At 54.4% G+C, this 26,646-nt stretch overlaps 9 protein-coding genes across 9 annotated transcripts; 5 read left to right on the top strand and 4 right to left on the bottom strand.

The window, feature by feature from the left end:
• Nucleotides 1-102: 102 nt before the first annotated feature.
• On the bottom strand, nt 103-3,236 carry BDY24DRAFT_374735 (Alpha/Beta hydrolase protein). The gene is made up of 10 exons (XM_076638457.1): nt 3,151-3,236; nt 1,772-3,053; nt 1,598-1,635; nt 1,272-1,487; nt 1,048-1,180; nt 732-975; nt 572-628; nt 400-485; nt 280-290; nt 103-186 (listed from the first exon to the last, which is right to left on the bottom strand). The coding sequence occupies exons 2-10, from the start codon at nt 2,997-2,999 to the stop codon at nt 157-159; spliced, it is 2,043 nt and encodes a 680-aa protein (XP_076500557.1). The 5' UTR covers nt 3,000-3,053; nt 3,151-3,236; the 3' UTR covers nt 103-156.
• Nucleotides 3,237-3,800: 564 nt separating this feature from the next.
• On the top strand, nt 3,801-5,027 carry BDY24DRAFT_367972 (zinc finger MYND domain-containing protein; the record flags this gene model as incomplete). The annotated part of the gene is made up of 7 exons (XM_076638000.1): nt 3,801-3,857; nt 3,927-3,965; nt 4,051-4,275; nt 4,386-4,628; nt 4,752-4,787; nt 4,870-4,897; nt 4,969-5,027. 7 exons carry the CDS (start codon nt 3,801-3,803, stop codon nt 5,025-5,027), a joined length of 687 nt encoding a protein of 228 aa, XP_076500556.1.
• A 238-nt stretch (nt 5,028-5,265) lies between these two features.
• SPT7 (SAGA histone acetyltransferase complex subunit SPT7) lies at nt 5,266-9,847 on the bottom strand. The gene is made up of 14 exons (XM_076645223.1): nt 9,587-9,847; nt 9,420-9,512; nt 9,185-9,250; nt 8,991-9,051; nt 8,741-8,871; nt 8,369-8,629; nt 7,833-8,290; nt 7,294-7,754; nt 7,096-7,211; nt 6,819-7,021; nt 6,605-6,730; nt 6,463-6,505; nt 5,948-6,387; nt 5,266-5,846 (listed from the first exon to the last, which is right to left on the bottom strand). Exons 1-14 carry the CDS (start codon nt 9,590-9,592, stop codon nt 5,594-5,596), a joined length of 2,718 nt encoding a protein of 905 aa, XP_076500555.1. The 5' UTR covers nt 9,593-9,847; the 3' UTR covers nt 5,266-5,593.
• Nucleotides 9,848-9,909: 62 nt separating this feature from the next.
• BDY24DRAFT_89856 (uncharacterized protein) lies at nt 9,910-15,100 on the bottom strand. The gene is made up of 6 exons (XM_076645222.1): nt 14,841-15,100; nt 14,334-14,691; nt 14,005-14,153; nt 13,398-13,927; nt 13,194-13,304; nt 9,910-13,103 (listed from the first exon to the last, which is right to left on the bottom strand). Exons 1-6 carry the CDS (start codon nt 14,977-14,979, stop codon nt 10,212-10,214), a joined length of 4,179 nt encoding a protein of 1,392 aa, XP_076500554.1. The 5' UTR covers nt 14,980-15,100; the 3' UTR covers nt 9,910-10,211.
• A 402-nt stretch (nt 15,101-15,502) lies between these two features.
• Nucleotides 15,503-17,941, top strand: BDY24DRAFT_374726 (dipeptidase). Its single transcript, XM_076638456.1, has 11 exons — nt 15,503-15,733; nt 15,855-15,937; nt 16,062-16,137; nt 16,247-16,320; nt 16,422-16,557; nt 16,656-16,717; nt 16,785-16,977; nt 17,064-17,135; nt 17,223-17,284; nt 17,363-17,488; nt 17,598-17,941. Exons 1-11 carry the CDS (start codon nt 15,525-15,527, stop codon nt 17,813-17,815), a joined length of 1,311 nt encoding a protein of 436 aa, XP_076500553.1. The 5' UTR covers nt 15,503-15,524; the 3' UTR covers nt 17,816-17,941.
• Nucleotides 17,942-18,497: 556 nt separating this feature from the next.
• BDY24DRAFT_367969 (Ras family protein) lies at nt 18,498-20,575 on the bottom strand (the record flags this gene model as incomplete). Its single annotated transcript, XM_076637999.1, has 8 exons — nt 18,498-18,626; nt 18,832-18,950; nt 19,221-19,399; nt 19,609-19,623; nt 19,995-20,130; nt 20,204-20,224; nt 20,368-20,413; nt 20,552-20,575. The coding sequence occupies 8 exons, from the start codon at nt 20,573-20,575 to the stop codon at nt 18,498-18,500; spliced, it is 669 nt and encodes a 222-aa protein (XP_076500552.1).
• A 691-nt stretch (nt 20,576-21,266) lies between these two features.
• On the top strand, nt 21,267-21,987 carry BDY24DRAFT_89745 (uncharacterized protein). Its single transcript, XM_076645221.1, has one exon. The coding sequence runs from the start codon at nt 21,348-21,350 to the stop codon at nt 21,744-21,746; it is 399 nt and encodes a 132-aa protein (XP_076500551.1). The 5' UTR covers nt 21,267-21,347; the 3' UTR covers nt 21,747-21,987.
• A 1,512-nt stretch (nt 21,988-23,499) lies between these two features.
• On the top strand, nt 23,500-25,250 carry BDY24DRAFT_374710 (carbon-nitrogen hydrolase family protein). The gene is made up of 6 exons (XM_076638455.1): nt 23,500-23,786; nt 23,881-24,209; nt 24,302-24,375; nt 24,478-24,577; nt 24,679-24,976; nt 25,089-25,250. The coding sequence occupies exons 1-6, from the start codon at nt 23,526-23,528 to the stop codon at nt 25,209-25,211; spliced, it is 1,185 nt and encodes a 394-aa protein (XP_076500550.1). The 5' UTR covers nt 23,500-23,525; the 3' UTR covers nt 25,212-25,250.
• Nucleotides 25,251-25,532: 282 nt separating this feature from the next.
• LTP1 (tyrosine protein phosphatase LTP1) lies at nt 25,533-26,634 on the top strand (the record flags this gene model as incomplete). The annotated part of the gene is made up of 7 exons (XM_076644291.1): nt 25,533-25,579; nt 25,648-25,664; nt 25,760-25,828; nt 25,936-25,975; nt 26,068-26,225; nt 26,319-26,360; nt 26,425-26,634. 7 exons carry the CDS (start codon nt 25,533-25,535, stop codon nt 26,556-26,558), a joined length of 507 nt encoding a protein of 168 aa, XP_076500549.1. The 3' UTR covers nt 26,559-26,634.
• Nucleotides 26,635-26,646: the final 12 nt, after the last annotated feature.

Raw genomic sequence — 26,646 nt, 5'->3', positions numbered from 1 at the left:
TGGAGGGAAGGAAGGAGAGACAAACCGATGAGGTCCGTGCGATCTCGCCGTTGCTGCGACTCGTGGGAGATGACCGGGACGAGATAGCAGCAAAAAAAATCATGATAAGAGAGTTCGTCTAAGCAAATGCACCGTGTACAAAAAGAAGAGCGATATCTAGTGACCTGCTTCGGCGAGATAATCGGCCTGAGGGGAAGGAGAGAAGGAGGGAGGGAGGAGAGGTCAGTCGGAAGGAGAGATTCGACGAGGAGGAGGTGGATGAGAGAAAGGAAGACGTACGAGCTCGAGATCTGGGAGAGACGGAAGAGAAGGAGAGAGAGAGGAGAAAGAAGAAGGGAGCGAGATCAGCGACAAAATCGAAGAAAGAAGAGAGAGAGACGCGAAGACGACGCTGCTCACAGAAAGTAGCAGGTTTGAAGGCGATCGGCTTCCCAGCCCACTCGGACAGAGTATACCGAACTTGGTTCACCCATCCGACGAGATCCCTGCGATGCAATCAAGAACAAGAACGACGACAGGATCAGTGTCGAGGAAGGACGGGAGGAGAGACGACGCAACGACGAGAGCTCACAAATGATTCACGCCTTCCAGCACACCCAACGACTTCCCCCATTCAGCACTCTTTACACTGCATAACCAAGCGCAATGGGAAAAGTAGAGGAAAGGAGGTCAGTCGCAGTCTCTCTTCCCGTCTCAAACCGAACTCGGTCGTCCCTCGTCCCAAAATGTACCTAACCAATCCATCGTTCGGCCCTTCAATCGGGAAGATCACACTATGAGGCCACTTGAACGTATTGAAGTAGCTCGGCTCGAACTGGGCTCCCCACGAGTAGTAATCGACCTCTGGATCGTCGGGCGTCTCCTCGTTGAACTTGGCCATCGAAACCGTCGAAAGGGCATCGAACGCGGCGCCGTCGCCCTGGTTGGGGAGACGGAGGACGTCGAGGAGGTTGAGGAAGGCGGGGAAGTGGGTTCCTGGAGGGGAGGAAAGGGAAGGAAGAGGGTCAGGGAGAGAGAAGATGGCGAGGCAAGGACGACGGGACTCACGACCGATGATCTCGTTGATCACGTAGTCGGCGAAGGGAGATCCTCGATGAGGAGTAGCGATGGTGGTTAAAGAAGCAATTTTGAACGAGGTGGGTTTGAGTCTTGATGCGAGGAACCGACAGTCGAGACCTCCCTGTTGTTTTCACGCGTCGAAAGGAGTTCAGCGTGCGTGCTCCCAGTTTTCCGACTCCAGTGATATCTCAAGAACGAGAGATTGGACTAACCATCGAATGCCCCACGAGGTTGACCTCCCTTCCAGGATATCGATCCTCGATCGACTTCATGAGGATCTTCGCTCTCTCCTCGATGGACGACGTGGCTGGGACGCGAGTGATGAAGACCTCGGCTCCGTTGGCTTCGAGGATCTCTCGGATTCCTCTCCAGTGCGAGATCTGAAGAGGCGGAAGGGATGCTGGGCCGAGGATGTCAAAGCCGAAGAGCTGAAGAAGAAGAAAGAGGAAGAGGAAGAAAGGAATGGGACGAGACGGGACGCGTCAGGTCGATGAGAGGACTCGAGGAAGGATAAGAATGGAGCAAGATGTGAACTTACACCATGACAGAATACGATGGGATTCTTGGGAGGAGTGTCTGTATGCGCAAAGCATCGAAAACAAGAAGTGAAAGGGCAAGGAGAGGAAAGACGCGTCGAAAGTCAGCTCTCGTCCCTTCATCCTCCGCTTCCTGCTTCTCCCAACGCTTCAAAGAAGCAAGACGAGGTACTCACGCCTCTTCTGAATATTCTCCTGCTCTTCCTCGACTGTCTCTCCCTGATCCTCCTTCTCCAGCATGTTGTCCGTGAGCTTCTTGTGCTCTCTCCACCAAGCACTCGTCCCTTCCATCCCCTTCCCTCCACCCCCGTCACTCGAACTGAACCCTCTCGTCTGCAACGTCCGTAGAGAATCGATGCTGCTCAGAGTCATGCTTCGCTGGAGGGTTGGCCGAGGAGAGGAGCCGAGTCCGAGCGACGACGCGGACGACGACGAGGCGGCCAAATCGCGTTCGAATCCTCTGATGAGCGAGCTCGTTGCTGGTAGGGGTGTTGGACGATGAAGGGATGGCGAGAAGAGGAGGGGAGGGGGTGCCACTCGGGTGCGAGGGAGTTTGGAGGTCGTGGAAGGGGAGGAGGGAGCGACGAGGTGAGCTTGAGGCGGTGGTGTGAGAGGCTCAGGAGCGTGGAAGGTGGAGGAAGAGTAGAGGGTACGAGGTCGATTGGGAGTGGTTGGAGAGTCGGGAAGACCGTCTGCTAGTTGGGCTGTGATGGTGGAAGGTGTTGCTGGTAGGCCAGGGAGGGGAGTGAGGAGGGCTGAAGCGAGCTCTTCGGTGAGCTCGGACGAAGGCGTCTTGGGATCGTCGAGGGTGGATGGAAAGGTTGGGAAGTTGGATAGGAGGGATGGTGGACTTTTCGCCTTTGTTGGAGTGGATGGTGTCGAGCTGATAGAATCTCTGGGTCTTCCAATCCATCCGTCTAGACTCCCTCGAGGGACGTTCGACGTCGAGGTTTCCGTCTCCTTCCCTTTCCCCTTCGCGTCTCCAGCCCACCATTTCCCTATACCCGAAAGCGTTCCTTCTACAACTCCTGCTCCTCCTCTTTGACTCTCCCCTGACACTCTATTGAGATCCCTCTCCGCGCTCCTTCTCGGAGAGGAAGGAGCCGTCGACGACCTGTGAACGAGAGCTGAGACTGCTGAAGGAGGAGGAGAGGAGGGAGGGACGATGGCGAAGATTCTACGCATGAATTCTGAGGCTTGGGTGGTAAAGGCGTCGTCTGCTGCTTGATCTGGAGGAGGAAGAGGAGGTTGGGAAGGTTGGTCGAAGGAGGAGGAGGAGCGGGGAGGAGGGGAGTGGTTGAAAGGGTTGAGGTCGATGATGTTGTTGCTGTCCGAGTCCGAATCTGTCGAGAGAGCGGGTGATGGGAGAGCGAAGATGGGGCTATCGTTGATTCGAGAGCTCATGGGAACATCGAAACCGTCAAAGTGGAGGAGGAGGAGGAAGAGGTTGGAAGAGAGCTGGGGCCAGGGAGGGAGGGAGGAGATTGAGGAGGGAGAGATGACGAGGTCAGCGGAAGGTAGAGATTCTGACCTCTTCAAGAGGAAAAGGACTTACAAGATGCCGCTCTGTCGAATCAGAGCTTAGTGAATAGAAAAACTGGAGGTTTGTCGAAAAGAAAGGGGGTGGAAGTTGATGGCAGGTGAAAGTTCAAGCTCGACGTCTCTTCCCTCTCCTCTGCTCTCCTCCTCCCTGCCAACGTTCTCGAGCGTCGAGACACATTTTCACTCCCCCTTCCATTTCTCGTCCTCTTAGAGGGTTCGGATGAATCTCTTCTTTTCTGCGGTTTTCTCTTTCCAAGCCGTTTCCATCGCTCGCTGAGCTTCGACGCTCCTTTGTTGAAGTGAGCCCTCCGCTCGACGCGTTTCCTCTCTTCTTTTCAGGTTCCGTCGTCTCTCCCTTTTCTTCGTTCCTCTTGGAAGATCTTGGTACTTGGGTTGAAGGCTAGTTCTATGGGTAGGTCCCAGTCGATAAGAAAAATAAAAACATGCCTGCGGAAGGTTTCAAAACGGAGGGGAGAGGAACGACTTTCGAAGTTGGGCTCAACGTCGACTGCCTCCCCTTCCTTCCCTCCTCTCCCCTTCCTCACTCACTCTCCCTTCCCCCCCTCGATCTCGCCTCCTCCGAAGATGGAAACACCTTCCCCAATCGCGCTGGGTCATCTGCTTGGTCTTTCAGAGAATGGGATTGCCGCAGATCTATCCGAGATGTCCAAGGACGAGACAGTCAAGCTGGACGACGGCGTTGGCGAGCACATCGAGTTCGTGAGTCCCTCCTCTGCTCTTCTGCTTCCCTACGGTACCAAGCTTACTTTTACTGGTTTACTCTGACAGCTAATGGGAATCTCTAACGAGCAGCAAAAAGCCTACGTCGTCAGTGAACAGCAGAAGTACTTGTCTCCCTGTTTCCGCGCTCGAGGCTGATCACCTCTTCCCCTTTCCGCTCGATATCTTCTAGGAAGACTTCTCTTCGAAATTCCTCCCGTCCCTCATACGTACCATCGTGTCCGAGAAGGGGTTTTGTGTGCCAAACTCATACCTCAACATCCTCTACCTCGCCTGCAGTTTCAAAACCGCGTCCTTCTCTCGCTTCGTTCGCAACTTCCCAGACGAAGCTTGTGCCCTCTATCTTACGTATTCAGGGTCCCTGGGAGACGTAAGGGATATCCTGGATGTAATGATGGTACGTACGCTCTTTCCATATGTCTTTTTCTATGTATCGCGCGCTTGGCTGGCGCCGGCTGAACTCCCCCCTCGCTCCCCTCCCATTTCTTGGTCTTCCTTCCTTTCCAGCAAGTCAAAGGAGGTCCGAGAAACATGGTCCAGCTCTTCAAGGTCGTCGTTTATACTGTCCTTGGTCTCTGCACAAACCTACCGGCTTCCAAAACCTTCCCATCGCTTCCTCCCAAGTGCAAAACAACTCTCCTCGCCGTCGCGTCTCGGTTCGAGAACGAGCCGCATCTTCGAGCTTCGTTAAAGGCTAAAGGATCATGGGAGGCATATGGGCTGGATCTGCTGGTCTCTATGGCTGAAGGAGTGAGCGATCCGAGGAGATCACTATCCTCTCCTCAAGAGAACCAGGTCATGCAGGTCTGGTGGGCCTGCGAGACGACTCGAGCGGCACTGAAGGCTGCCTCGGATTGCTCCCCTTGTGCAAAGCTGGGTGACGGAGAAGAGATGATGGCTTGCTCGAGGGTGAGTTCATCTACGCATTTTTCTCTTCGTTTGTAGTCTTTTGGCTGACTTTCGTTCCTCTCACGACGCGTCCCTCAACCAGTGCCTCGGAGTTCGCTATTGCTCGAAGGGTTTGCCCTTTCTTCCTCCCCTCTCGTTGAACGTCAAGGCTGACCTTTTCACTACTCCTCTTACCTTACAGAACATCAAAAAGCCGACTGGAAGAGTCACAAACCCCTCTGCTTTAAGCCGACGTGGTGAACGACGACGAGGGAGGAGAAGGAAGTCGAGTTGAGTTTCGGTGGTTGGGACGAGAGGGTTTTACTGCCGAGGGAATATGCTACGAATCATCGTGTGTGTGTTTCGGATGTCTAGATCGAAAGGAACAGTACTGAACTTCGCCTTCGCTCAAGATGATCACCGAGTCGACTTTCACCCGTCCCCTTTGTTCTCCTTTTGCACTCAATGAGATCAACAGAAGGGAAGAAAGAGAAGTTAAGCTCATTTCCAAACAACCTAAGCTAACAAGTGAAACGTGGGAGAAACAACAAAGGAAGACGATGATCGACGCGACGCGGACGAGACGAGCTCGCATTCTGGACGAGAAGAGGACGAGCGGCTCCGAGGTGAAGGGAAAAGTCCTTCTTTCTTCGTCCGTCTTTCCATCCCCGATCCGACTCGAGCGAAAGCGAGATAATCGATCTCCGCATGCGCACATCCTAAACAAAACAACACAAAAGCAACTTCGAGAAACGAACGAAAACGACCCCCTCTCTCTCCTCCCTCGACCCTCTCCCTCTCCCTCTCCTCCTCTACCCCATCAAAAGCTAGACAGGCTCAGCCTTCACTATCCCGTTCATCTTCCCGTTCGCAAATCCTCCCGTTCCATTCACGTGAGCAGATGAGTTCCCGTTTGTTTGCAGAACCGCGGGAGGAGGTGGGTTCGATGGTGCCCTTGAGCTGTTCTTGGAGACGTTGGGTTTGCGACCGGTTTGTGAGGAGGGTGTAGGGTCGAGGTTGGGGTTCGGGTCGGGGTTCACTTCGGCGAGATTCAAGGTGCGTTTCTTCAAGTTCCCCTTGCTGGTCGAGGGAAGAGAAAGAAGAAGAACTTTGGTCAGTTTGGAGCTCGGATGGACGAAAGAGACAAAGAGAAAAGAGAGAGCGACGGTGAGAAAACTCACCCAGGTCCGTCCGTCTTCTTCTTCTTCTTCGCCGGAGAACCGTCCTCCTCCTCCTCGCCTCCTCCTCCCGACGCGTTTTCAGCTGCCAACTTGGCCGCCTTCGCCGTACCCGCGGACTGCTTCCGTTTCGATCCTACTCCAGAGGCGTTCCCAAGCGTCGGAATCTCCGCCGACGGACCCAGTTTCCTCAGCAGGACAGGATCGAACGCGTCGTCGAGGAGTTCCAGAGGGAGGATCGGAGAGGGAGGAGTTGGTAGTGGTGGTTCGAGAGGAGCGTCGATGATTGAGACGATAGGAAGGGGAGTAGACTCGTCTGTTCCGTTGGTAGTAGAGTGGCCGTTGGTGGTCGGAAGTGGGGAAGGAAGAGTCGAAGGAAGAGCTGGAGGCGGCGGAGGCGGAGGAGAAGCGGGCACAGGAGGAGGTGGTGGAAGGGTTGCGAGCTGTTGGAAGCGAGATTGGTAAAAGGGTTGGAGAAGGCCGATTTGGGATGGGATAGAGGAGAGGGCGAGAGGTACGAAGGGTTGTGGTGGTGGGAAAGGAAGGGTGGGACCGAAGGGGCTGTCGAGAGTGAGACGACGCGACGAGGAGACCAAAACAGCCGTCAGCGAAGGGTCTTTCGGCCAGAGAAGTAGAGGAGAAGAGAAAGATAGCACTTACCCATTCGTGAGTCGATACTCGTTCTCCTTCCCTCGAAACAGCCGAGAAGGAACAGACATCGCCGACGCGTCCAAACCCAGCTCTCGAGTTCCGAAGAAGTCCTCTCCGAGGTCCTCGACGAAGTTGCTGCAAAGTGGAAAGCGCAAGGTCAACAGCAGTCAGTACCATCTCGAAGGATCAACGCGATCGCAAAGGAGAAAGCCGAAACACTCACTTCGCAAACACCTCTCCATCTCCGTTGAAGATCGACTCGTCTTCGACCACTGGAACCTCCGCCGACTCGAGATAAGCCTGCTGCATCTTCTTCGACAGGTCCGAGAGTTTCGATCCGTATTGCTCGACGTCGTCCTTGATGTAGCGATCGAGCTGCTGGATCTGGGTGGTTCCGTTCTCGAAGAGGGTGTGAAGGATGATTTCCTGGAATCGAACGAAGGGCGAAACGTTGGTGATCAGTATCGAGAAGGGAAGAAAGAGAAGAAAGAGAGACACACCTCAGGAGTCATCGTGTGAGCTTCGTTATCTAGGTAGAACCTCATCGTCCGTCCCAGGTTCACGAGATGATTGGAGAACACATCCGTGAGAGTATCGACGGCTGCTTGACTCCCACCTGGATCACCAACAAAAGAGTCAGCCCTTCGAGCTCGAGCTCCAGCTCATCCGTCAGAGAACGACGCGTCTCAGAAACTCACCTTCAAACCCGACGTGGGCCAGCACCTCCCCGGCCGTCCTCTTCATCCCCTCCATCGCTTCCTCCCTCGAAACCTCCACATCCCTCGGTAGCCTCTTCTTCTTCCTGCTCCCACTCCCACTCCTACCACCAACTTCAATCGGTAAAGCTTCTCTCCTTCCCTTCTCCATCGCCAACCTCCTCCTCTCCCGCTCAGCGTCGTCGATGTCGACCGCGTCCTTGTCCTTCCCGAGACGGGCGAACTTGATCCGAGGACCTTCTGAAGGGTCGTTCTTGGAACTAGTGGTGGTGAGGTCGAGGATCTTTCGATGAGCTCGACGGATGGATTGGAGGGAGGAGATGTTTTGGTGCATTTTGGAGGAGAGGGACGAAGAAGAGGACGAGGAGGTTGAGGTTGAGGTCGAGGTCGAGGTGGTGTTTGGAGGAGGGAGTTTGGTTGACGTCGGAAGAGGGTTCACCTCGCTGCCGAAGAAGATCGAACAGAGATGGGTGAGATACTGATGGGGAAGGAAGGGAAAAGGCGTGGATTCGAAAACTCACCAAGCTCTCTCCTTCCCCTTTTCAGAGCCTATTCCCTTCTTCCGACGTCTGCGAAAATCCTGCACCATCCCAACCGTATCGGGTACTCCAGACCTCAACATGTCCTCCTGAGCAATCTTTTTCCACCACTTCACTTCCACTTCCTCTCCTCGAGCACCACCTCCAGCTTCCTCCAACGAAGTCAACGTCGAAGTCGAAGGACCGGCGCTGAGTTCCCACGACGGAGGTTCGAGATCACCCATGTGAGACTGAGCTTGCCGGAGAGCCTCTGCTTGTTTAGCTGCTACGTGTCGACGACTTGGAGTTCGAGAGGGACCGGCGATGGGAAGGGAGGCGACTTCGAGAGACTTGTCGGTTTCTTGAAACTTGGCCATGGATGATGCTGTTCGATGAAGAGGACGACGAGACGTGATGGTTGGCGAACGAGCTCGAGTTGGTGCTGGAGTTCCTCCTCCGATCTAGCAACGAAAGAAAGCAGAGCGAATGTCAGCTCAGCGAGAGGGACGGAGAACAAGGAAGACGCGATCCGAACTCACCTTCGACGCTTTCCTCCCAACGGGCGAGGCTTCTCCATCCAAACGTTCCCTCTCCCTCTTAGCCAGTCCACCGACAGCTTGCTTCAATCCAACCTGACCCTTGGTAGCAGTAGCCTGTTCCTCGTCGCTATCCTCCTCGTCCTTTCCCATTCCGAGAGAAGCGAGAGGGTCGTCGTGAGAAGCAGCCGCGTCGACGAGGAATTCGAGGTGATGGTCTGCTTTCCGTTTCATCTGAATGGCTTGGTTTCGGATGGGATGGGTCTGAACATGAAAGGACAGGCGATGATCGAGTCAGTAAAAAAAAGTGATACCAGGGTCGGGAGGAAGAAACGGAAACAGGTCGAAGGAAGGGAAGGAAAGGGCTGAACGAACGGTTGAAGTGTTGTAGAGAAGACAGTTCTCCCAGATGAGATCGATGTCTTCTTTGAACTCTGATTTGGACTTGTAGACGTGAGATTTGACCTTCTTGAGGACTGTTCCAAGGTCCATCGGACGAGTGACGACTGATGGAAAGGAAGGGACGAAAAGTCAGCTCGTCTCGTCTCTTCAGGTCCGAACACGCATCGTCTCCCGAGCTCCGTGGGCCATCTCCTGATCCAAGAATTGATGCTGGGGTACTCACTAGTGTGGTAATCCTTAACATCCTTCTTCGAAACGGGCTTGAGGAACCAGTGAGCTTCGGGCTGAAGGGAACAAGAAAGAGGTGAGGTTCGGATGCGAAGGGAAGGAGAGAGCGAGAGCGTGTCAGCTCTCTACAAGATCATTACCGCTCGATTCCAAGCTCCAAATAGAGTGAAGATACGGGGATCTGCTTACTGTAGATCTTAGCTCCTGCACAACCTTCTCCAAACTCTCGTACCAATCGTCGCTTCCTTTCGTTTCCTGTTTGAGCCCAAAACGCGAACCAACAACGAGACACACGACCAAAAGAAAGCAACAAGAAAACAAAGTCAGCTCTCGAGATCTACATGTAATCCTTCTCGTGATCGAGCGACCTGAAGCCCTTCTGCTCCAAGGCAGCGTCTAGATGAGAGAGAGAGAGAGAGCTTACCCTTCCATCTTTAACGTCACTGAGCAGCTGCTTCAACTCTTGATCGCTCAGTCCTACCTTCCCAGGTCGACTTTCTAAAGCTTGGAGCAGATACTACAGATAGTCAAGCATCGAAGGTAATCAGCAAGGTGTCCCTGAAAATGAAGGGAGGATGCAAACCAGCTCACCTTCATCTCCCTGGAATCGCGAGCGAGAGAGTCGATTCGGACGGTGTTGAGCTCGAGAGTGTCCTTCTTGACCTGGTTTCAAAGCCTCCTAGAGAATGAACGTTCCCCTTTGTTCGACTGAAAGTTGCTGGAGGAGGTCCGGAAGATTACGAGGAAGATGGATGGCAAAGAAAAAGTCCAAAAAAGTTGGAGGGTGGTGGTGAGAAGGGGAGTTGAAGAGAGGGAGAGAAGGAAGGAAGGGAGAGGAGCTGGACGTCGAGGAGAGGAAAGGACTCTGCGATTTCGACTTCGAGGAAATCAAAGAGCCGAGAGAGAGTTACTTCGGGCTGTTAATTCTTCTCTCATCGGAAAAGGCTTTGATTGAGCTGAAAAGGCAGAGCGTATTGAGAAGTATAAAGCAGTAGAGAAATCGAGGCAGCGAGGGTAAGAAGGGAGGGCTGAAGGCAGAACGAACGCAAGTTGCTTGTCTTCGATTCCCTTTCACAGCTCTTCCTCCATCCAACCAGACCCTCAGCGCAGAAGTCTACAGGACTGCCAGTCTCTAGCACACACGGGAGAGCTAAGAGACATTAACCGAAACTTAAATCAACGTAGTAACTGCCCACGACCCTCTCCCCCTTCAAACCTAGAACCAGCCCTTCTTCACACTCCTCACCGTCCCGCCAACCCCATCCTCCATCCTCATGTCGCTATCCTCGTCCGTGTAGTACATCGTAGGATCCCTCTCACCCGCTGCGACTCCATCTACAGCCTTCGGATCCTCTTCTTCCGCAACAAAAAAGTCATCGACGACGAGTTTGGGCGTGTATTCCTCCTTGTGAGACGCGACGACCTCCTTCTCCTGAGCGACTACGCCGGCAGCGGTAGGGAGAACCTCGTCGTCGTCGTCCTCGTCTTCGTCGTCGGAGGAGTACGCGGCGAGGAGGGAGGCGAGCGGCGCGACGACCTGTTTCGTCGGTGCTGGGGGAGTTAAGGATGGAGGAGCTGATGCTGGTGCTGGAAGACTGATGGGAGCAAGGAGTGTCGAAGAGGGTTCCTTGACGAGGGAGGTCCTCCTGGCAGCGGGAATGGTGGGAGCTGGAACCGCGACGACGACGACGACCTTCTCCTCCTCCTGGATGGTCTTGCTCTTCGTCGTGACCTTCGCGATCACTCCGGCCTTCCATTTCCTGTCGACGTCCTCGTACTCGCTCGGCAGAGGTGGGAGACTTCTCTTCTTCTTGCCTCCAGCTCCAGCGACTCCGACGGGGACGAGTTTCGAAACCTCCTCGATGGCGACGACGGGTTGAGGAGGAGCGGGTGCGAGTTCGACGCTTGCCTGTTGGACCTCGGTAGTTTCGATGGGAGGAGCAGGAGGAAAGTCAGAGGGAGATTCGTAGTTGAGGGCGAGTTTGGAAGTGGGTGCGGGAGGAGGAGGGAGGAGAGTCGAAGAGGAGGTGGTGGGCAGGGAGGGTACACCCGGAGGGGGTGATTCCTTCTCCGTTGCTGGGAAGTCGGCCACGACGGGAGGCGAAGGAAGATCCTTGGTTGACGTGGGAGGAGAGGGAGGGAAATCGACGGGTTTGGAGAGGGAGGAGCAGGGCGTTGAGGTTACAATCTCGGAGAGCTCGACGTTCCCCTTGTCGAGGAGGGTTGAGAGCTGAAGAGGGGACGGGATGATGCTTGTAGGAGTGGGATCGATGTTGATGTTGATGAGGGATGCCGAAAGAGGGAGACGCGCCGGAGAGGGAGGAGGTTGAGGAACCACGACGCGTTCGACCTCGACCTGGATGTCTTCCTCGACGACGACGGGTTCCTCCTCCTGCTCGACGACGAAGACCTGAGGGACCACCTCCTCCAGGATCTCACCCTCCTCCAAGATCTCTCCCTCTTCGAGCTCCACTTCCGGGGCGACTGGCTCGACCACCACCAGCTCCTCCTCGACCACTCCTTCCATCACCTGCTCCTCCTCAACCCCCTCCCCTTCAGCCTCAGCTTCAGTCTCAACCTCAGCCGTCTTCCCCCTCTTCGTAACCTTCTTCCCTTTCCCCTTGCTCTTAACAGTCTTCACCTCCTCTACAACCCCATTTTCCACCGGCATCACCGACCCTCTCCTCGACCTCGTCGCTCGCGTCGGAGTCTTCACCTCCTCCTCCTCTGGTTGCTCAACTCCAGCCTGTAGCTTCCTCGATCCTTCCCTTGTCCTCTTGTTGCTTGTAGTCGACGTCGAAGCAGTAGGAGTGACGACCTCGACCTCCATCTCGGTGACGAAGACGGAGCCTTGGGGAGTGACGGGACTCGACGCGTCGTGGTTCGACGAGAGAGCGGAGCGATTGGATCGAGTTCGACGGAAGGGAAGTTTGGTGGGTGTGAGGGAGGAAGAGGGAGACGGCAGAGAGCTGGGTGGTGGGAGGATGGGTTCGGAGGGAGCGGCGGCTGAGGAGGAGGGAGGGATTGCTGAGACCTGTTCGATGGGCGAAGGGAGAAGAGGAAGAGTGGGTTCGATGGGAGATGGGAGTCCAACGGCGGAGGCTCGTCGAGATGAGGTTCGACGAACTGTAGGTGCTGGGGCTGGAGGAGGAGGTTGGTCGAGTTCCGAAGGTCCGTCCTGTTGCTCTTCGACGACTGAGACGACGACCTCTTCCGGCTCCTTGATTTCCTCTTCTGCTACCGCCTCATTCTCCATCGAAGCAGCCGCAACCTCCATCTCAACAACCGGCTCCTCGACACCCTCCTCCTCCTCCTCCTCAGGTTGCGTGGCGACCTGCGACTGCTTCAGAGGCGACGACAACACGATCTTCCTTCCTCGCTTCGAAGTCCTCGTTCGTCCGCTTCGAGACTTCGTGGGAGTAGTAGCTTCCTCCTCTGAGGCGTCCTCCTCCTCCGTTTCCGAAGATGGCGTAGGAGTCAAATCGGAGCCTTGACGAATGGCGAGGGCGACCAAGGGCGAAGGAAGAGGTTCGATTGGTGCTGAGGTGGTTGCGGTGGGTGAAGGGAGGGGAGAGAAGGCGGAGGATGCTCGAGCTCGAGTTCGTCTGGGTGAAGGTCGGGAGCTGGAGAAGGGAGGAAGCATGCCGACTTCTGGGAGCGAGGGAACGACGGGGGCTGGAAGCTGGGAGACGACGATGGGAGACGCGTGTTCCTCCTCCTGCTGCTGGACTGACGGCGCCTCGATGGGATCCTCTTGAGGCTCGACGACGACAAGAATGGCTCCTCCGAGTTCCAGTGGAAGTTGTGATGGCTCCGCCTCGACGATTCCGACAGCGAGAGACGACTCGTCCTCCTCCATCGACGACGCGTCTTCCTCGACCACAGGCTCCTCCATCAAGACCTCACCCTCCGCCTCCACCTCGATTTCTGTCGTCTGAGTCGACATCGCCACCACGACCCTCTCCTCCGTCTGCGAGCCAGCCTCGACGGTCTCGGCTCTCCGAGGTTTCGACGTCCTGAATTCCTTGGGAAGGTACGAGTCGAGGTGAGATTCGATGGCTTCCGACATCTCCTCGGGTTGAAGAACTTGAGACGTAAAGACATCTCGCTGTAGGAGAGAGAAAACGAGCAAAATCATACCAGTCAGATCGGAGTCGGATCGAAGCGAGATCGAGAGAGAAGGAGAGGCGAGACGAACCAAAGAGAATCCAGCGCCTCTCGTAATCCACTGTCCTAGCGTCTTGAGTTCGTGATGATCTGATGGAACGCCTTTGGCGAGAAGGGCGAGAGAGACTTGAGAGCGAAGGGTCTGCGAGGGAAAGGGGAGCGATGGAAGGTAAGCCTCGACGCGTCCTTCGAGTCGACGTCAAAGTGGAAACGGAAAGAGGATTCGGGGACTCACGTTTCGATTGATCTGTTCTATACTCAACTCCACCTTCTCCTGCACAACCTCCAACTCCCTCGTCTCGACCCTCTGTACAATCACCTCGCTCTCTCGTCCGTCCAACTCGACTCTCCTCCTCTTTCCAGCTCCGACCTCAGCAGCACTCTCACCAGCACCCACCAAGCTCCCCTCCCTCTCTTTTCCCTTTCCTATCGAAGCCAAGACCTTCCTCTTCGCAACGGGTACTGGCGGAGGCGGAGGAGGAGGAAGGCGATGCAGCAACGCTCCTCGTCCCATCCCATCCTTGAACCTCTTCTTCGTCGGTTCCGGAAGTGGATCCCTCTCCTCGTCCTCGTCGTCGGCCGCTCGTAAGATCGCTGGTGGTTTCATGGCAAGAGAGGGTCGTTTCCTGGCGGGCAGGTGGGCTGTTTCTTTGGGCGCGTCGGGTTGGTAGAGCGTCACGAAGAGGAGGAGTCGAGGCTTGTTCTTGGGGTCTTTGGGAGAGGTGTGTTTGATTCCGTAGAGAAGAAGACGAGGAGGAGCGTAACCTGACAAGATGGAGGGGGAAGCAGTCAGACGAGGCGTGAGGAGATAAGAAGATGAGGGGAGGAGGGAAGAGACGAACTGAAGTCGTTGTCGTCTGAGGGAGCGTAGAGGATGATTCCTCGTAGAGTTCGACCTGAGCTGTCGAGAGCTTGGGGCTGCTTGAGCTTAGGAGGGATAAGAAGAGCTTGGATGTGTCGAATGGCTTCGGTTGAGGATTGGGAGGCGATACTAGGAGGGAAAGAGAGGGAGAGAGAGGAAGGGAGGAATGGTTGAGTGAGCTTCTCTTTCTCTTCGAGCTCGCTCTCGACAAGTACACGAGCTTTGGCTCCTCCCAAACGCTCGTTCGTCGAAAGCATAGACCTCCGTTCATGCTATGAGGTGAAGAAAAAAGAGACAAGATGAACTCACACTCTGACACCCGAAACCAAATCCTCCTCCTTCGACCTCAACCCGTAGAGCTTGGGCACCTCCACCGTTGCGTGACCTAGCAAGAAAGCTTTGGTCCTTCTACACTTGAGGATTCCATCGATGACCTCGTTCCCAGAGTCCTCTCCACCTGTTGCTCCTCCGAAGGGAGTGTCGAGGGTGACTTTGGAGGAAGTGGCGACGTTTGAAGGAGTGGAAGGGAAGGTCGAGATGGCTTGCTCTGAATCGATGGATCCAACGGGAGGAGTGATGTGGTTCGAAGGGAGGGAAGAGGCAGTGGGTGTGGGAGGGTAGAAAGAGAGGTGGAGGGGTAGAGCAGAGGGAGCTTGGAAGACGATGCCTAGAGAGAAAGGAGAGCGGAGGTCAGCTCAAAGGAAGGAGGAAGGCAGGACGCGAGAGTGAGGAGGAAGAGAAAACTTGAGCTCGTTCCACTACAGCTTTTCGCTGGATATAACGTTAGTAGAGAGTGAAGAGAGGGGTATAGCTTACCCTGAAGAGTCTTGAGATTGTCGTTCTCGTCTCGAACAGAGATCCCTCCCTTCCAAACGACTCGCCTAGATGTTGAAGAGGAGGACGAAGAGGTCGCGTCTCCGGAAGGATGGTACGTAGAACGTCCAGAGGGATTCATGGCGAGAGGCGACCTTGGCCGAAGGTATAAATGGAGGTGAAGTTAAAGTAGGGGCGAGAGAGATAAGTGTAGAGGGAAGAGGAGGAGAGGGAGAGAAGGAGGGAGGGAGAAGGAGTTGGACGTCAAAAGTGAAATGAGGTTTCAGGTCGATCGAGCTCTCGCGTCAAGGGCAGACGCGTTCAACGACTTTTTTGGTGCTTTTACTCAAGAGGATGAGTGTATCATAAGGAGAACTGTAAAACTTGGTCTAAACTCGAGAATAAATCATGGTCGAACAGAGAGAAGCAGAGAGGAAGGAGACGCGTCTGACCTCGTCCTTGACGACGAGAGCCCGCGTCTCCAATTTTCCTCTACAAATCTTCCGTTTCAGAGTTTCAACGCGTTTTTTGTCCACGGTTCAAAAGATCACTCCAACTGTAGTACGATGAGTGTTCAACATAAAAACTTATTCCAGGCCCTCGGCCTCATCCTCCTGGAACCAGCCCTCGAGGACCCATCACCTCCTCTTTCTCTTCCCTGACCACAACCATCTCCCCCTCCCAACCATGTCCGAATCTTCCCCTCTTCTCCCCAACAGCTTCACATCTCGTCACAAGCACGCCCGAACCAAAGTTCTCGTCGTAGCAGGAGCTTTCTTGGCCCTGACTGCCGTCGTCGTGACTTTGGGCCTCACTGGACGGCTCCCTGGAGTAGAGGGACCTTTCGAGAAGGGACCTGAGGATGCCTACGAGCGAGCTTTGTGGCTCTTGGATAGGTGGGCGGTTGTCTCTTCGATAGTCGCAGGGGATGGGAGAAGAGGAGTCGGAGGGAAGGAGAGGGAGGGCTGAACGCTGATCCTTCCTTCCTGCCTTTCCTTTCCCTCTTGTGCTCTCCAGGACCTCCACCCCTATCATCGATGGACACATTGATCTCCCAGAGTTCACTCGAGTCGTCTACGGAAACAACATCTCGTCTTTCGGTGCGTTCAAGACCCTCTGCTCTCCAATCCCTTCTTCCTTCGACGAGCTCGACCCACTTTCGCTCAGCCCCGTCGGATCTATTTGCTCTGAAGGTGACTCAAATTTACGTCTCTCTATCCTCAGACCTCGATGGACCTCTCCCCCAGCATGTCGATATCCCTCGTCTCCGACAGGGAAAGGTCGGAGGTTTCTTCTGGTCGTAAGTGTTTCGAGCTCGAGCTCATTCAGCCCCATCTCCTCCTCTCCCTCCCTTTTTCTCTCGATCCCTGAACCCCCTACTGACACAAGTTTAATTTGAGACTGTTCAGGTGCTTCACTGAATGCCCCAAGGCTCCTCTTCTCGGCGAGGACGATTTCTTGTCTCCCACCAACTCCGTTCGAGGTTCGTCTCTTTCCGTTCAGCTCTCGTTCGCCTTCGCCTCTTCGCCTCTCAGCGTATCGAAGCTGACTTTCGGCTCGCCTCTGACTTCTTCGCTCTTGCAGATACGCTCGAGCAGATCGACGTCTCGACTCTCCTCATTCAAAAGTACAGCGACACCTTCCACTTCTCGACGACCGCCGACGACGTGCGCTACGCCGTCTCGAAGGGAAAAATTGCTGCCCTCCTGGGTATCGAGGGGTGAGTTCCATCTCCCTCTCTTCGTCTCTAGCAAATCCCTCGTTTATCGACAGAGACTGACTCGTTTTCTGCTCTTCTCGCGTCCTTCGATCCTGCAGAGCTCACCAGCTTGGAAACTCCCTCGCCTCCCTTCGATCCTACGCCGCTCTCGGAGTTCGATGTACGCTCCTTGTTTCCCCTTCAGCTCTTCACTCTCTTCACCCAGCTGAAATCCTGCTTTCCCACAGACATGACCCTCACCCACTCCTGCAACAACGCGTTCGCCGATTCCGCGGGAATCTTCAACTCCGTCGAGCCTGCCCATGGAGGTCTCTCAGCTCTCGGACGAGAGTTGATTGGGGAGATGAACCGACTCGGAGTGATCGTGGATCTTTCTCACGTCAGCGACCAGACTGCTGAGCAGGCTTTGGCTCTTACCAAGTGAGTTCTCGAAACGTTTTTCGGAGAGACGAAACGAAACGCGTCGAGCTGAACTGACGATGCTTCTCCTCTTCGATTTTTTGCAGAGCTCCTGTCATGTGGTCGCACTCAAGTGCTAGGCGATTCGTCCCTGGGTTGCAGAGGAACGTTCCCGATAGGTGAGCCTTCGCCGAGGTTCGAAGTTCGAGACGCGTCAAGGAGCAGCTGCTGATCAACCCTCTCCCTCCTCGCTTTCTCGCTCTCAGGATCCTCCAGCTCGTTGGAAAGGGAGAGAACAAGGTCGATGGTGTAATCATGATCAACTTCGGTATGTCCCACTGAATCTGCGTTCTCCGTCCCTTCTCGACCTTCGCTGACCTCTCCTCTTCCCTCCCCTCTTCTCCAGCTCCCTACTTCGTCACCCCTGGAGGAGTCAACGCCACCCTCTCTATCGTCGCCGACCACATCGAGCACATCGCCAACGTCACCTCCAAGGCTCACGTCGGTCTCGGATCCGATTTCGACGGAATCGGTGAGAAATCGCCCTCCTCTCTCTCTCACTTCTTTCTCCCCCCCTTCTTCTTCAAGCTCCTCCTTGACACCTTCTTGCACCAACTATCCTTTCTCTTTGGTTCTCACAGAGGCTGGACCCGAAGGACTTGAGGACGTCTCCACCTACCCCGCTCTCATCGCTGAGCTCATCAAGCGAGGATGGGAGGACAAGGAGATCGAGGCGCTCGCTGGAGGAAACGTCCTCAGGATCTTGGAGGGAGTTGAGAGGGTTGCGGAGGAGTTGAAGGGTGAGAAGGCTAGCATGGGAGCTTACTCGAAGAGGAAGGATTTGAAGAGGAAGCTTTAGAGAGAGGGAGTCGACGGGCGACGAAGGGTTGCGGAAGCCAGAGCAGTACTCGAAGGGCTCCAGGTGGATAGATCTTCGAAGGTTTGATTTATCATAGTTATAATAATGATCTTGAATTACCCTGAAGCCAACGAAACGCGAAAGAGAGTCCGAAACAGTCTTAAGTCAGGACGCGTTTTTCGTTCATCTCGCCCGCATCTGGTCTACTCTCGGCTCAATTCTTGTCTCATGAGTAACGGGAGAAGGAATCGAGCTCGCTCGAAGAAAAGGAACGAAGGGAAGGAGGAAAGGGAACATGGCCATCGGGAGGAGAACTTCGAGATCGTTTCTCCTCTCCTTCCCCCGTCCTCTTTCGTTTTGCCTCCGCCCATCGTTGTTTTCTCGCCTCCAACCGTTCCACAAGAAGCCCATGCGAGACGAAGGGCAAGCACGGATGGGAGCCCAAGAAAGAAGGAACATAAAAGCCAAAAATGAGAGTCGAGAAAGGGAAAAAGGAGAGAGAGTCGAGGTATGGATTCTGGTGTGTGTAGTAAACTCGGGGTAAGTAAGAGGAAAAGGTCGTTAAAAGAGAGAACCGTAAGTAAGTAGTTGAGAGTGGAAGGTGAAACTAGAGAGGGTGGGGGAAACGTAATCGAGTGGGTTTGGGAACGAGCGGTGGAGGGAGGGAAGTAAGCTGGACTGTTTAGAGCACAACGCAACCCGAGCAGCATCCTCCGCCGTGAGAGTCCTGCTTCAGAGGGGTGTGGCCTCCGTTTCCATTGGTAGTTTGGTCTCCTCCGTTGGCTTTGGTGGGGGCGGCGGGGTTGGTGTCCTGCGAGGGAAAGGAGGAAAAACGAAGGAACGGGGAGGGAGGGAACGAGAACGAGTCAGTTGGGACTTCGACGAAGGAAGATGGGTTGAGGAATGTGGGGCGTGGATGACGAGGAAGATGGCGAGTTGATGGGAGAGTAGGGTGCAGGTCAAAGGTCGAACCGAGCAAGACGAAACGAAGATCGAAACGGAAGCTCGAAACTCACCTTGTTGTACTTCCTGATGTTCCTGACCAACAGCATGAACGCCTCGTCGACGTTGACCCTCTGCTTGGCCGAGGTCTCGATGCACGTCGTTCCAAAGTGTTTCGCCAGCTCTCGTCCCTCTGTTTCGTTCGATCCGAAAGTCAAAAAGAAAAGAACGACGCGTCAGTTTCACGTCCTCTTTGCTTCGTTCGTTCGTTCCTTTCCCTCCCCTCTCCCCAGATGAGCTCGTCCCTTCTCTTCCCTACGCAGCTCCCCTCCCTCTTCCCTCTTACTCGAAGTATCACGTATCGACTTGCTCGCTCCCTCTCCCTCTTCCCTCTCCTCCCTCCCTCCCTCCCTTCCCTCCACCCTGAAACTCTCAACCCCAAGAAGAGACGACCCAAACTGACCATGCACGCCGACCTGCCTCTCGTACTCCAAATCCGCCTTGTTGGCGACCACCAGAACCGGGAAGAAATCCTTGTCCTTCACTCGGAGGATCTGCTGGTGGAACTGGGAGATCTCCTCGAACGAGTTTCGAGAGGTGATGGAGTAGACGAGGAGGAAGCCTTCTCCTGTTCGCATGTACCTGGAAACGAGAAAAACGCGGAAGGTCAGCTTCGGGGATAGTAATTCAGAGAAAGAGAGGAGCGAGGATGGGGTCGAAGAGGGAGGGAGAGCGAGCGTGGATGGGTTGGTTGGTGCGGGGAGGAGGAGGAACAGGTAGAGCAGCGGCTGATGTTTGAAAGGGGGATCGAAGGAGGACAAGGGAGAAGGGGAAATGAAGAGGGAACGAACTGTTCACGCATGGCACTGGAGAGGAGATATAACGAAGAGAAGGTCAGTAAGGATTGCTGCGAGAAGGTTAAGGTGAGGAGGAGAGGATGGTTGAGAGAAGGAAGGAAGGGAGGAGGGAAGCTGAACGAGAGGTCGGAGTCTCTCTCTCTTTCGCTCTTCTCCTTCTCCTTCCCTCGTTCCTTCTCAGCCCTTCAAGGCACCCCCAGCGGATCTCTAGAAGAAGGAACTGCTCGTGCCTTGCCCTCCCCAAGAATCTATATCCCTCTTCTCGACCCAACAACCTAAACCCGCCCTTGCCCTCTCTCTCCTCTCTCTCCGCTCCTCCTCCCTCCTTCCTCTCCTTCCCTCCCTTTTCCTTCCAAGAAAGAACGCGAAGCATCACTCACCCGTACTCCTCCTGTCCTGCAGTATCCAAGACGTCCAAGAGGGCTACCTCCTCGTCGATGATGCACTGTTTCCTGTAGGAATCCTCGATCGTAGGGTCGTACTCGTCCACAAAGTGAGATTGGATAAACTGGATGGCTACAAGAACGAGAACGAAAGCGTCGTTAGCGAGAGATAAAGGATGAGAGTGACATGAGATAGCTGGGCGTACTGAGAGCGGATTTCCCGACACCTGAGAGGAAGAAGAACGAAAGGAAAGGAGGGTCAGAGGAGGGGGAAGGAGGAGGAGGGAGGAGCGAGGAACGTCACCCGAGTTCGAGCTCGAGCTCGTTCCCTTTACGGGAATGTATAGAAATCAAGAGAGATGAGACCTACCTCCTCCTCCTACGACTACGAGCTTGTACTCTCTCAGGAAAGTAGCCTGCGGGGGTGCGAGAAAAAAACGTTAAGCGAACGAGCGAACGAGACAACAAGAAGGGATCGAGCGTTAGCTCAAGTCGACCCTCGTCTCTTCTCGTCCTTCTCTCCCAGCCGCTCGATAACAGGACAGCTCCCTCACCTTGTTGGTAGTGTTCTGGTTCATGGCGGAAAGGGTATAAGGAGGGGAAAGGGAGAAGAAAGGGTTGGAGGAAGGGTGTTCTAGTCGGAGAGGGAGGAGAGAGCGAGACAAGCGTGAATTGAAACGCTTTCCTTTCGAGAGACACTCCCAACTCTCACTTGCCCTCGAACGAAATCGTTCAACAAACACCTACAGAAGAGATCGACAAAAGGTCTCAAGTAAGCTGTGTAGAGGTGGATCAGCAGAGAGAGTACTAAAGAAGGCATGGTCAGGGAGAGTCGAAGGAGCGACTCGTTCTCTACGAGTCGATCCGGCTTCTCCCCTCTTCCCTTCTTATCTTTTCTCTCTCTCTCACTCACACACTCTCTCTCTCTAGAGAGCTGATTCCTGCTACATCAGAGTCTACTCCCTGCTCAACGAGCTCCTCCGGATGCTTCGTTTCCTCTCTTCCCTCTCTCCCTCCTCCCTCCCTCCCCACTCCCGATCTCTCCTCTTCTCTTCTCTTCCTCTCCATCCCCTCCTCCCTCTCCACACAGAAAAGGCTTCGGAACCTTTTCTTGGAGCTTGTAGATCTCGGGTCGACCTAGACGGGCACGGTTTTAATTTTTTTCAAGCAACGCTTCCTCAACGTTGACCTCGACGTCCCTCGTCCAAGAAGTCGGTCTCGCTGCCCTTTGCTTCCTGTGGGAGGGGTTCCCGTCATCCCGTCGCAGTGGAGCTCCTATACGCTTGGTTTCATAATCGTACATACAAGCATCGAACGACTTCTCTCCAAGAGTCGACGAGAACAGGGGAGATGGGACTCATGGGAGGAGGAGGTCACTTCCCTCGCTCTGCTTCCCGCCTTTCTTTCCTTTTCTCTCTCTTTCACTTCCTTTCGCTCTCGGCTCGATGGGAGAGGAATCACCAGCTTGACGAGACGAGAGGTTCCACGCTGCTTGTTGATCCATCTCGATCTTCAAGTAGCCGTTTGCTTCTTTCTCGTCACGTCTCGCTGTGGAGCTTCCAACTCTCTTCCTTCCTCTCCCTCCTTCTTGTCTCGTCTCTGCTTTTCACTTCTCTCTCTGAGCTCTCTACTCTTCCCTTTGCTTTCGTCGTCATGACTTGGTTCGGTTCGCTCTTTCTCTCTCTCACACCTCCTCTCTCTGCTGCCCGTTTCTGTCTCACTCTCAGCACCGACATCTCTCGTCCGTAATTCGCTTCTCCACCGCCTTCCCAGCTATCTCTCTTCTTTCCTTCCCTAAGAAGAAAGAATGAGAACCTGGTGAGGGCGGAGCGAGAAGTGTTGATGGACGAGTCGTCTCGGGCTGGCCACGGCGTCCAGCTCTTCCTTTCGCACTCTAGAGGGACGAGGAACGCTGTTCAACTTAACGTAGGGGTCCCCATCGTACTCGGTATCCTGCCGAAGATATCGATCCAGCTGGTTGACTGAGGGCTCTTTGATCGAGGTTCTCACGTCTCGTTGGATTTAAGCATCCTCCTTCTTCCCTCTGCTTCTTCCTTTCCTTTCTCATCCTTCGATCGCTTCCCCCTCTCTTTCGTTCTCTTCATCTCTCGCCTAGATTTCACTTCTTTCCTTTCATTTCACCGCCCCCTCGCGCTCCTCCTCTGGTTTCTCTCACTCTCCCTTCCCCTCCCTCCCTCCCCTCTCTCTTCTCGCCCATGAAGACCTTCTGCCCCGTCCCCGCCCCATTCCTAGCAGCCTTCCTCAAAAAGAAGCCGCTGGTCGATGGATTAGTTCGGGCAGTCTTTCGAGGTACGAGAAACAAGAATATCTCGGTCGAGTCGCGTCGTGACCTTCTCCCTTTTCAATCTGCTTGACGCCTGCTTTCAGCGTGGGATTTAAATGGACATCTTGAACTTGACTTCAATGTGACTGTGAGTATTGCTGGATGTAGACGTCTCGTTCTTGAAGGAGGGAGAGAGGGACGGATGGGAGAGATGGGAGGGGTACGAGCTTTCTCCCGGCCTCAGCCCTCTCACCACAGGAGATAGGAAGCCATCCCAAGTGTTTCTTAATCTCCTTCGATAGAGGACCTCGATCGGGATATCATTCGAGAGCGAGGAACTGAGCCACTCGTGTGTGTGTCTGGATCCCGAGACGCGTCGAGTTGATTTCGGTTGACTTTCGCGATTCAACCGACCAGGGTCAGCGTAACAAGATACAGAATATTTGGGGATGGCTGAGACAACACGTTTCGGTCGCTCGAATCCTCTCCGAGGTCTGTGATTGAGGCGATCGCTCGACGCGTCGTGTTGTCGAGAGCTTCGGACTTATTTTCTCTTTGTTTGACGCTCGTCCTTCACTCTCAGAGCGGCTTGCGCACAGTACCAATTGCTATAGAGTGCGAAACAGAGTCTTGACGAAGAGAATCGAGTTGGATCTGATCTGAAAGACTCGCGCGAGACGACGAACCAAGACGCGTCGACGGAAAACGCTGTGGGCTCGTGAACGCTGTCTGTTTCTTTGCATAGAGGCACGTCAACGTTTTTCCTCCCTTTCCCCCTCGAATACAGGAGGCTACGGCTGAACTCCTTATGCTTCTACTGTCGAGAAGGTCGCTGGGAGGGATCGAACGCATTACATGCTGTTCTTGCAGCGGGACATTTGCTACTCTTACGGTGGATCATGCTCTCTCAGTTGATCCCATCGCCTTTCCCGAGATGTTTTTAAACCACGTTGCACTCTCCCTTAGGCTTTGAGCTGCTGTTGCTCTCAGACTGCATCCCGCCCCTCTTCTTTCGACGCGTCGTCGACTCCTTCGATTTTGTTTCATCCTTTGTTTCTCTTCGCTCGTTGCATCTTTGGCTCCCTTTATCCTCTTATGTTCATATATCGTACTGTCTACCAGTCAATTCTTGAGATAACGAAGACCGAAACGTCATCCAAATTCAGACATCTTCGAATCTCTCGCTCCTCTCCTCCTCCCCCCCGCTCGTGTCCCTCCAACTCCACCCCTCCCTTTCCGCACAAATGTCGAAACCTGCCCTTCCAGAGCCATCACCCGAAGCTTTTAAACCCAGAGAACGACCTCCATTCCCCATCTATCTCGCACAAACCTCCCCTCTCTCGCCAGCTGTCTCCACTGATCCCAAGGCACCCGACTTCCCTTCGATCCAACACAACCTCAAGGAACTCAAACGACATCTCGCTCTCGCTTCCAAGGATTTGGGACGAGACGGAGTGGTAGTCTTCCCAGAATACGCTCTTCAAGGAATCCTTCAAGGCTCGGAGGTGAGTCTCAGCTGGGCGTGAGATGGAAGGAAGGAAAGGAGATGGTGAGCTCGAGCTGTCGAAGCTGACCTTCCTTCCTTCCTCCCCTCGCCAGTCCTACGGCACCTTCGCTCAACATCTTCTCCTCATTCTCCAATCCTTAGCTCGCCACTACCACCTCTCCATCGTTCTCACTCTCGTAGAGCCCAGTCCTAAACTCTCTTCTATCGAACTCGATCAGCTCGTCAATCCCTTCCCCTCTTCAAACGACGTCGACGAGGAGCCGCCGACCTTGACGAAGGAGCAGAAGGAAGCTTGGAGGATAGCAAGGATCAGGTGGAAGAAGGATAGCGGGAAGCTGGCCAACGTCGCGGTTTACATCGACGGAGAGACGGGGGAGGTTTTGGGACGGTACGAGAAGAGGAACTTGTGGCACACCGAACGGTGAGTATCTCTTTCTGCCCCGAGTTCTCGTCGTCTCTTTCCTTCTTGAACCGAGAAAGATGACGCCTGTTTCTTTGACGCTTTACCTCTAGAGGGTACCTCTCCCCTGGAACGGTCCAGCCTCCGATCTTCGCAACGCCGTGGGGTCGCGCGTCGCTGCTCATTTGTCAGTTCTCTCTCCCTTCGACCGTCTTTCCTTCGATTCTCGCTACCAGCTATTCAACAGACGCAGCTGATCTCTCTCTTTTCGATCGATTCGACCATCTAGGCTGGGATCTCTCTCATCCTTCAGCTGTTCACGCTCTCACGACTCCCGGAGCCGAAATCATCTTCTGCCCGACGTACTGGCTCTCCACGGACTCAGATCCGTTCGTGAACCTCCTCTTTATCTCCTTCTCATATCTCCGACTGAGGACTAACTCTTTTCGTCGCTCTCACCGTCCCTCTGCTTCTCCTCTCTCGTCTCCAGAGCTCAATCACTCTGGGTATCGCCTCTTCGAACGAAGGATGACGGTCTCGGCGATCCTACCCTCACCTACGACAAAACCCTTCTCGAGTCCCTCTGCTTTACACGCTCCTTCGAAGGGGAGTGCTGTGTCGTCATGGTAAACCCAGGTATCTCTTCGAGGGAGCTGGGAAATGGATTCTTCGGAGGCTCTGGAGTTTGGGTTCCGTTGAGCGGGAAAGTTGCCAGGAGTCACGAGGCCTCCTGGGGAGACTCGGTGGAAAGTGGGAAGAGCTGGAAGGTTGATCTGAGAGTTTTGGAGGTGAGTCGAGAAGGAAGAGACGCGTCGACGCGTTTGCTTCGGAGAATCGCGCTGACTTGTTTCTACTTCCGTTTTCGTACCACTCCTACACTCCACCGCTTATTCATCAAAGGTCGCTAAGCACGTCTACAAGATCGCGGAGGACTGGGGTGCGGGGATGGACGTGATGCCAGGCTGGACGCGACCAGAAGCACAACAGATCGATACTCCTCCTTCCCCAGGGCCAGCATCTTGATGATATGTTCACCATTGAGTCGGCTTCGGCTAACTCTCTAGCTCTTCTTTCTGAGAGAAATCTGCGCAAGGTTCTTGACGAAAACGAGATTCTCGAAGATGAAGGGCTGAACGATCAGACCCCGTCTGTTTCGCGTCTCGTAGATCAAAGAAACCTACAAAGCGAGTGTTTCCGCTCAGATCCATCAGTCTCTGCCCTCGGAGTCTCTTTATGAGAACCTAGATCTTCTGGCAGCAGTAGGACGATTAAAAACCGAATCCGATGACGCTGACCGAAACTCGAAGCTCAAAGATCGAGCTCGTTTCCTTCCTCTCGACCAACATGTCTCCTTCCTCCAACGAGATAGCTGTTCTTTTCGTATGCCTCGGGTGAGCTTCCTTTCCTTCAACCTTGGTTTATTAGCTCAAGCTCATCCCTTTCTCCGCTCGCTTTACAGGAACATCTGCAGGAGTCGTGAGTTCGAAGCTCACCTTCGACTCCTTCCCTTTTTTCTACCCGTCTCGCCTGCCCCCTCAAACTGACCTTCCTCTTTATCTTGAACGCTTCAGCGATGGCCGAAGCCGTCTTCGATAGCGAAGCCAAGAAACGAGGCCTCTCGATAAAAGTTGATTCAGCAGGTTTGTTCTTCGTCTGGTCACCTCCCTCATCCCTCCCTTACCTCCCTGCCACCTTACCCTCCTATTTCAACGGACTGACGCACTCTCTTCTGCCCTCACGCTTACAGGGACAGGAGGATATCACGTAGGAGATGATCCTGACCCTCGGTTCGTTTCAGCTCCCCATGGCTCTTCTTCCTCATCGACGAAACGAGCTCGAGCTCACCTCCCTCCCTTCTTGCTTGGTTCGTTTCTTTCAGGACGGTTGCGACCTGCCAGAAGCATTCCGTACCCATTTCCTCCCACGCTCGACAGGTCTCCACGCCAGACTACACCTCCTTCCATACAATCTTCGCCATGGACGAGCAGAACCTGAAGAATCTCGAAAGGGGACGACCCAGAGGCTCAACGGCGAAAGGTGAGCTCGAGCTCACCCTCTCTTTCTCCTCCCTACTTCTTTAAGCATCTACAAAATCCCTGAGCTGACTTTCGCGCTCATCCGATGTTGCAGTGATGTTGTTCTCGGCGTACGGCGACAAGAAGTCCATCACAGGTTCGTCTGTCGCACCTTTCCTTTCGTGCCGTCGAGCTGACTCGTTCCGCCTTCTCGCTCGCAGATCCCTACTACGGAGGAGGAGCAGGTTTTGAAAGAGCCTACCAGCAGTGTGTTCGCTACTCGAGGGAATTTTTAGATGTGCTGGCGCGCGAGGGGTTGGTTGGAGGAGGAGACGGATCGAAGATCGACGCTTAATCGTCTCCTCGACTTTTTGCTTGCTAGATGAGCTTATAGATGTCGGGCCTCGTGGAAGAGCATGTAGGGATATTAACTTATATCCCCA

This window comes from Mrakia frigida, assembly GCF_051309035.1.
Source record: "Mrakia frigida strain ATCC 22029 unplaced genomic scaffold BDY24scaffold_2, whole genome shotgun sequence".
Taxonomy (NCBI): Eukaryota; Fungi; Basidiomycota; class Tremellomycetes; order Cystofilobasidiales; family Mrakiaceae; genus Mrakia; species Mrakia frigida.
The sequence above is the reverse complement of the archived record's forward strand: the minus strand, read 5'-3'. Positions and strand labels throughout refer to the sequence as shown.

What these genes read in the sequence shown, in the direction of transcription:
- BDY24DRAFT_374735 (XM_076638457.1), bottom strand. Translation starts at nt 2,999, where the DNA reads ATGAGCTCTCGAATCAACGATAGCCCCATCTTCGCTCTCCCATCACCC. An exon ending in GGAGAATATTCAGAAGAGGC is followed by an intron (nt 1,636 to 1,771) that starts GTGAGTACCTCG and finishes TTGCGCATACAG; the next exon opens with ACACTCCTCCCAAGAATCCC. An exon ending in CTGGAAGGCGTGAATCATTT is followed by an intron (nt 486 to 571) that starts GTGAGCTCTCGT and finishes ATTGCATCGCAG; the next exon opens with GGATCTCGTCGGATGGGTGA.
- SPT7 (XM_076645223.1), bottom strand. An exon ending in TGCAGGAGCTAAGATCTACA is followed by an intron (nt 9,052 to 9,184) that starts GTAAGCAGATCC and finishes TGTTCCCTTCAG; the next exon opens with CCCGAAGCTCACTGGTTCCT. An exon ending in CTCACACGATGACTCCTGAG is followed by an intron (nt 7,022 to 7,095) that starts GTGTGTCTCTCT and finishes GTTCGATTCCAG; the next exon opens with GAAATCATCCTTCACACCCT.
- BDY24DRAFT_89856 (XM_076645222.1), bottom strand. Translation starts at nt 14,979, where the DNA reads ATGAATCCCTCTGGACGTTCTACGTACCATCCTTCCGGAGACGCGACC. An exon ending in TTGGTTTCGGGTGTCAGAGT is followed by an intron (nt 14,154 to 14,333) that starts GTGAGTTCATCT and finishes TTTCCCTCCTAG; the next exon opens with TATCGCCTCCCAATCCTCAA. An exon ending in CTCAGACGACAACGACTTCA is followed by an intron (nt 13,928 to 14,004) that starts GTTCGTCTCTTC and finishes CCATCTTGTCAG; the next exon opens with GTTACGCTCCTCCTCGTCTT.
- BDY24DRAFT_374726 (XM_076638456.1), top strand. Translation starts at nt 15,525, where the DNA reads ATGTCCGAATCTTCCCCTCTTCTCCCCAACAGCTTCACATCTCGTCAC. An exon ending in TCCCACCAACTCCGTTCGAG is followed by an intron (nt 16,321 to 16,421) that starts GTTCGTCTCTTT and finishes TCGCTCTTGCAG; the next exon opens with ATACGCTCGAGCAGATCGAC. An exon ending in TGTAATCATGATCAACTTCG is followed by an intron (nt 17,285 to 17,362) that starts GTATGTCCCACT and finishes CCTCTTCTCCAG; the next exon opens with CTCCCTACTTCGTCACCCCT.
- BDY24DRAFT_89745 (XM_076645221.1), top strand. Translation starts at nt 21,348, where the DNA reads ATGGGACTCATGGGAGGAGGAGGTCACTTCCCTCGCTCTGCTTCCCGC.
- BDY24DRAFT_374710 (XM_076638455.1), top strand. Translation starts at nt 23,526, where the DNA reads ATGTCGAAACCTGCCCTTCCAGAGCCATCACCCGAAGCTTTTAAACCC. An exon ending in GAATCCTTCAAGGCTCGGAG is followed by an intron (nt 23,787 to 23,880) that starts GTGAGTCTCAGC and finishes TCCCCTCGCCAG; the next exon opens with TCCTACGGCACCTTCGCTCA. An exon ending in AACTTGTGGCACACCGAACG is followed by an intron (nt 24,210 to 24,301) that starts GTGAGTATCTCT and finishes CTTTACCTCTAG; the next exon opens with AGGGTACCTCTCCCCTGGAA.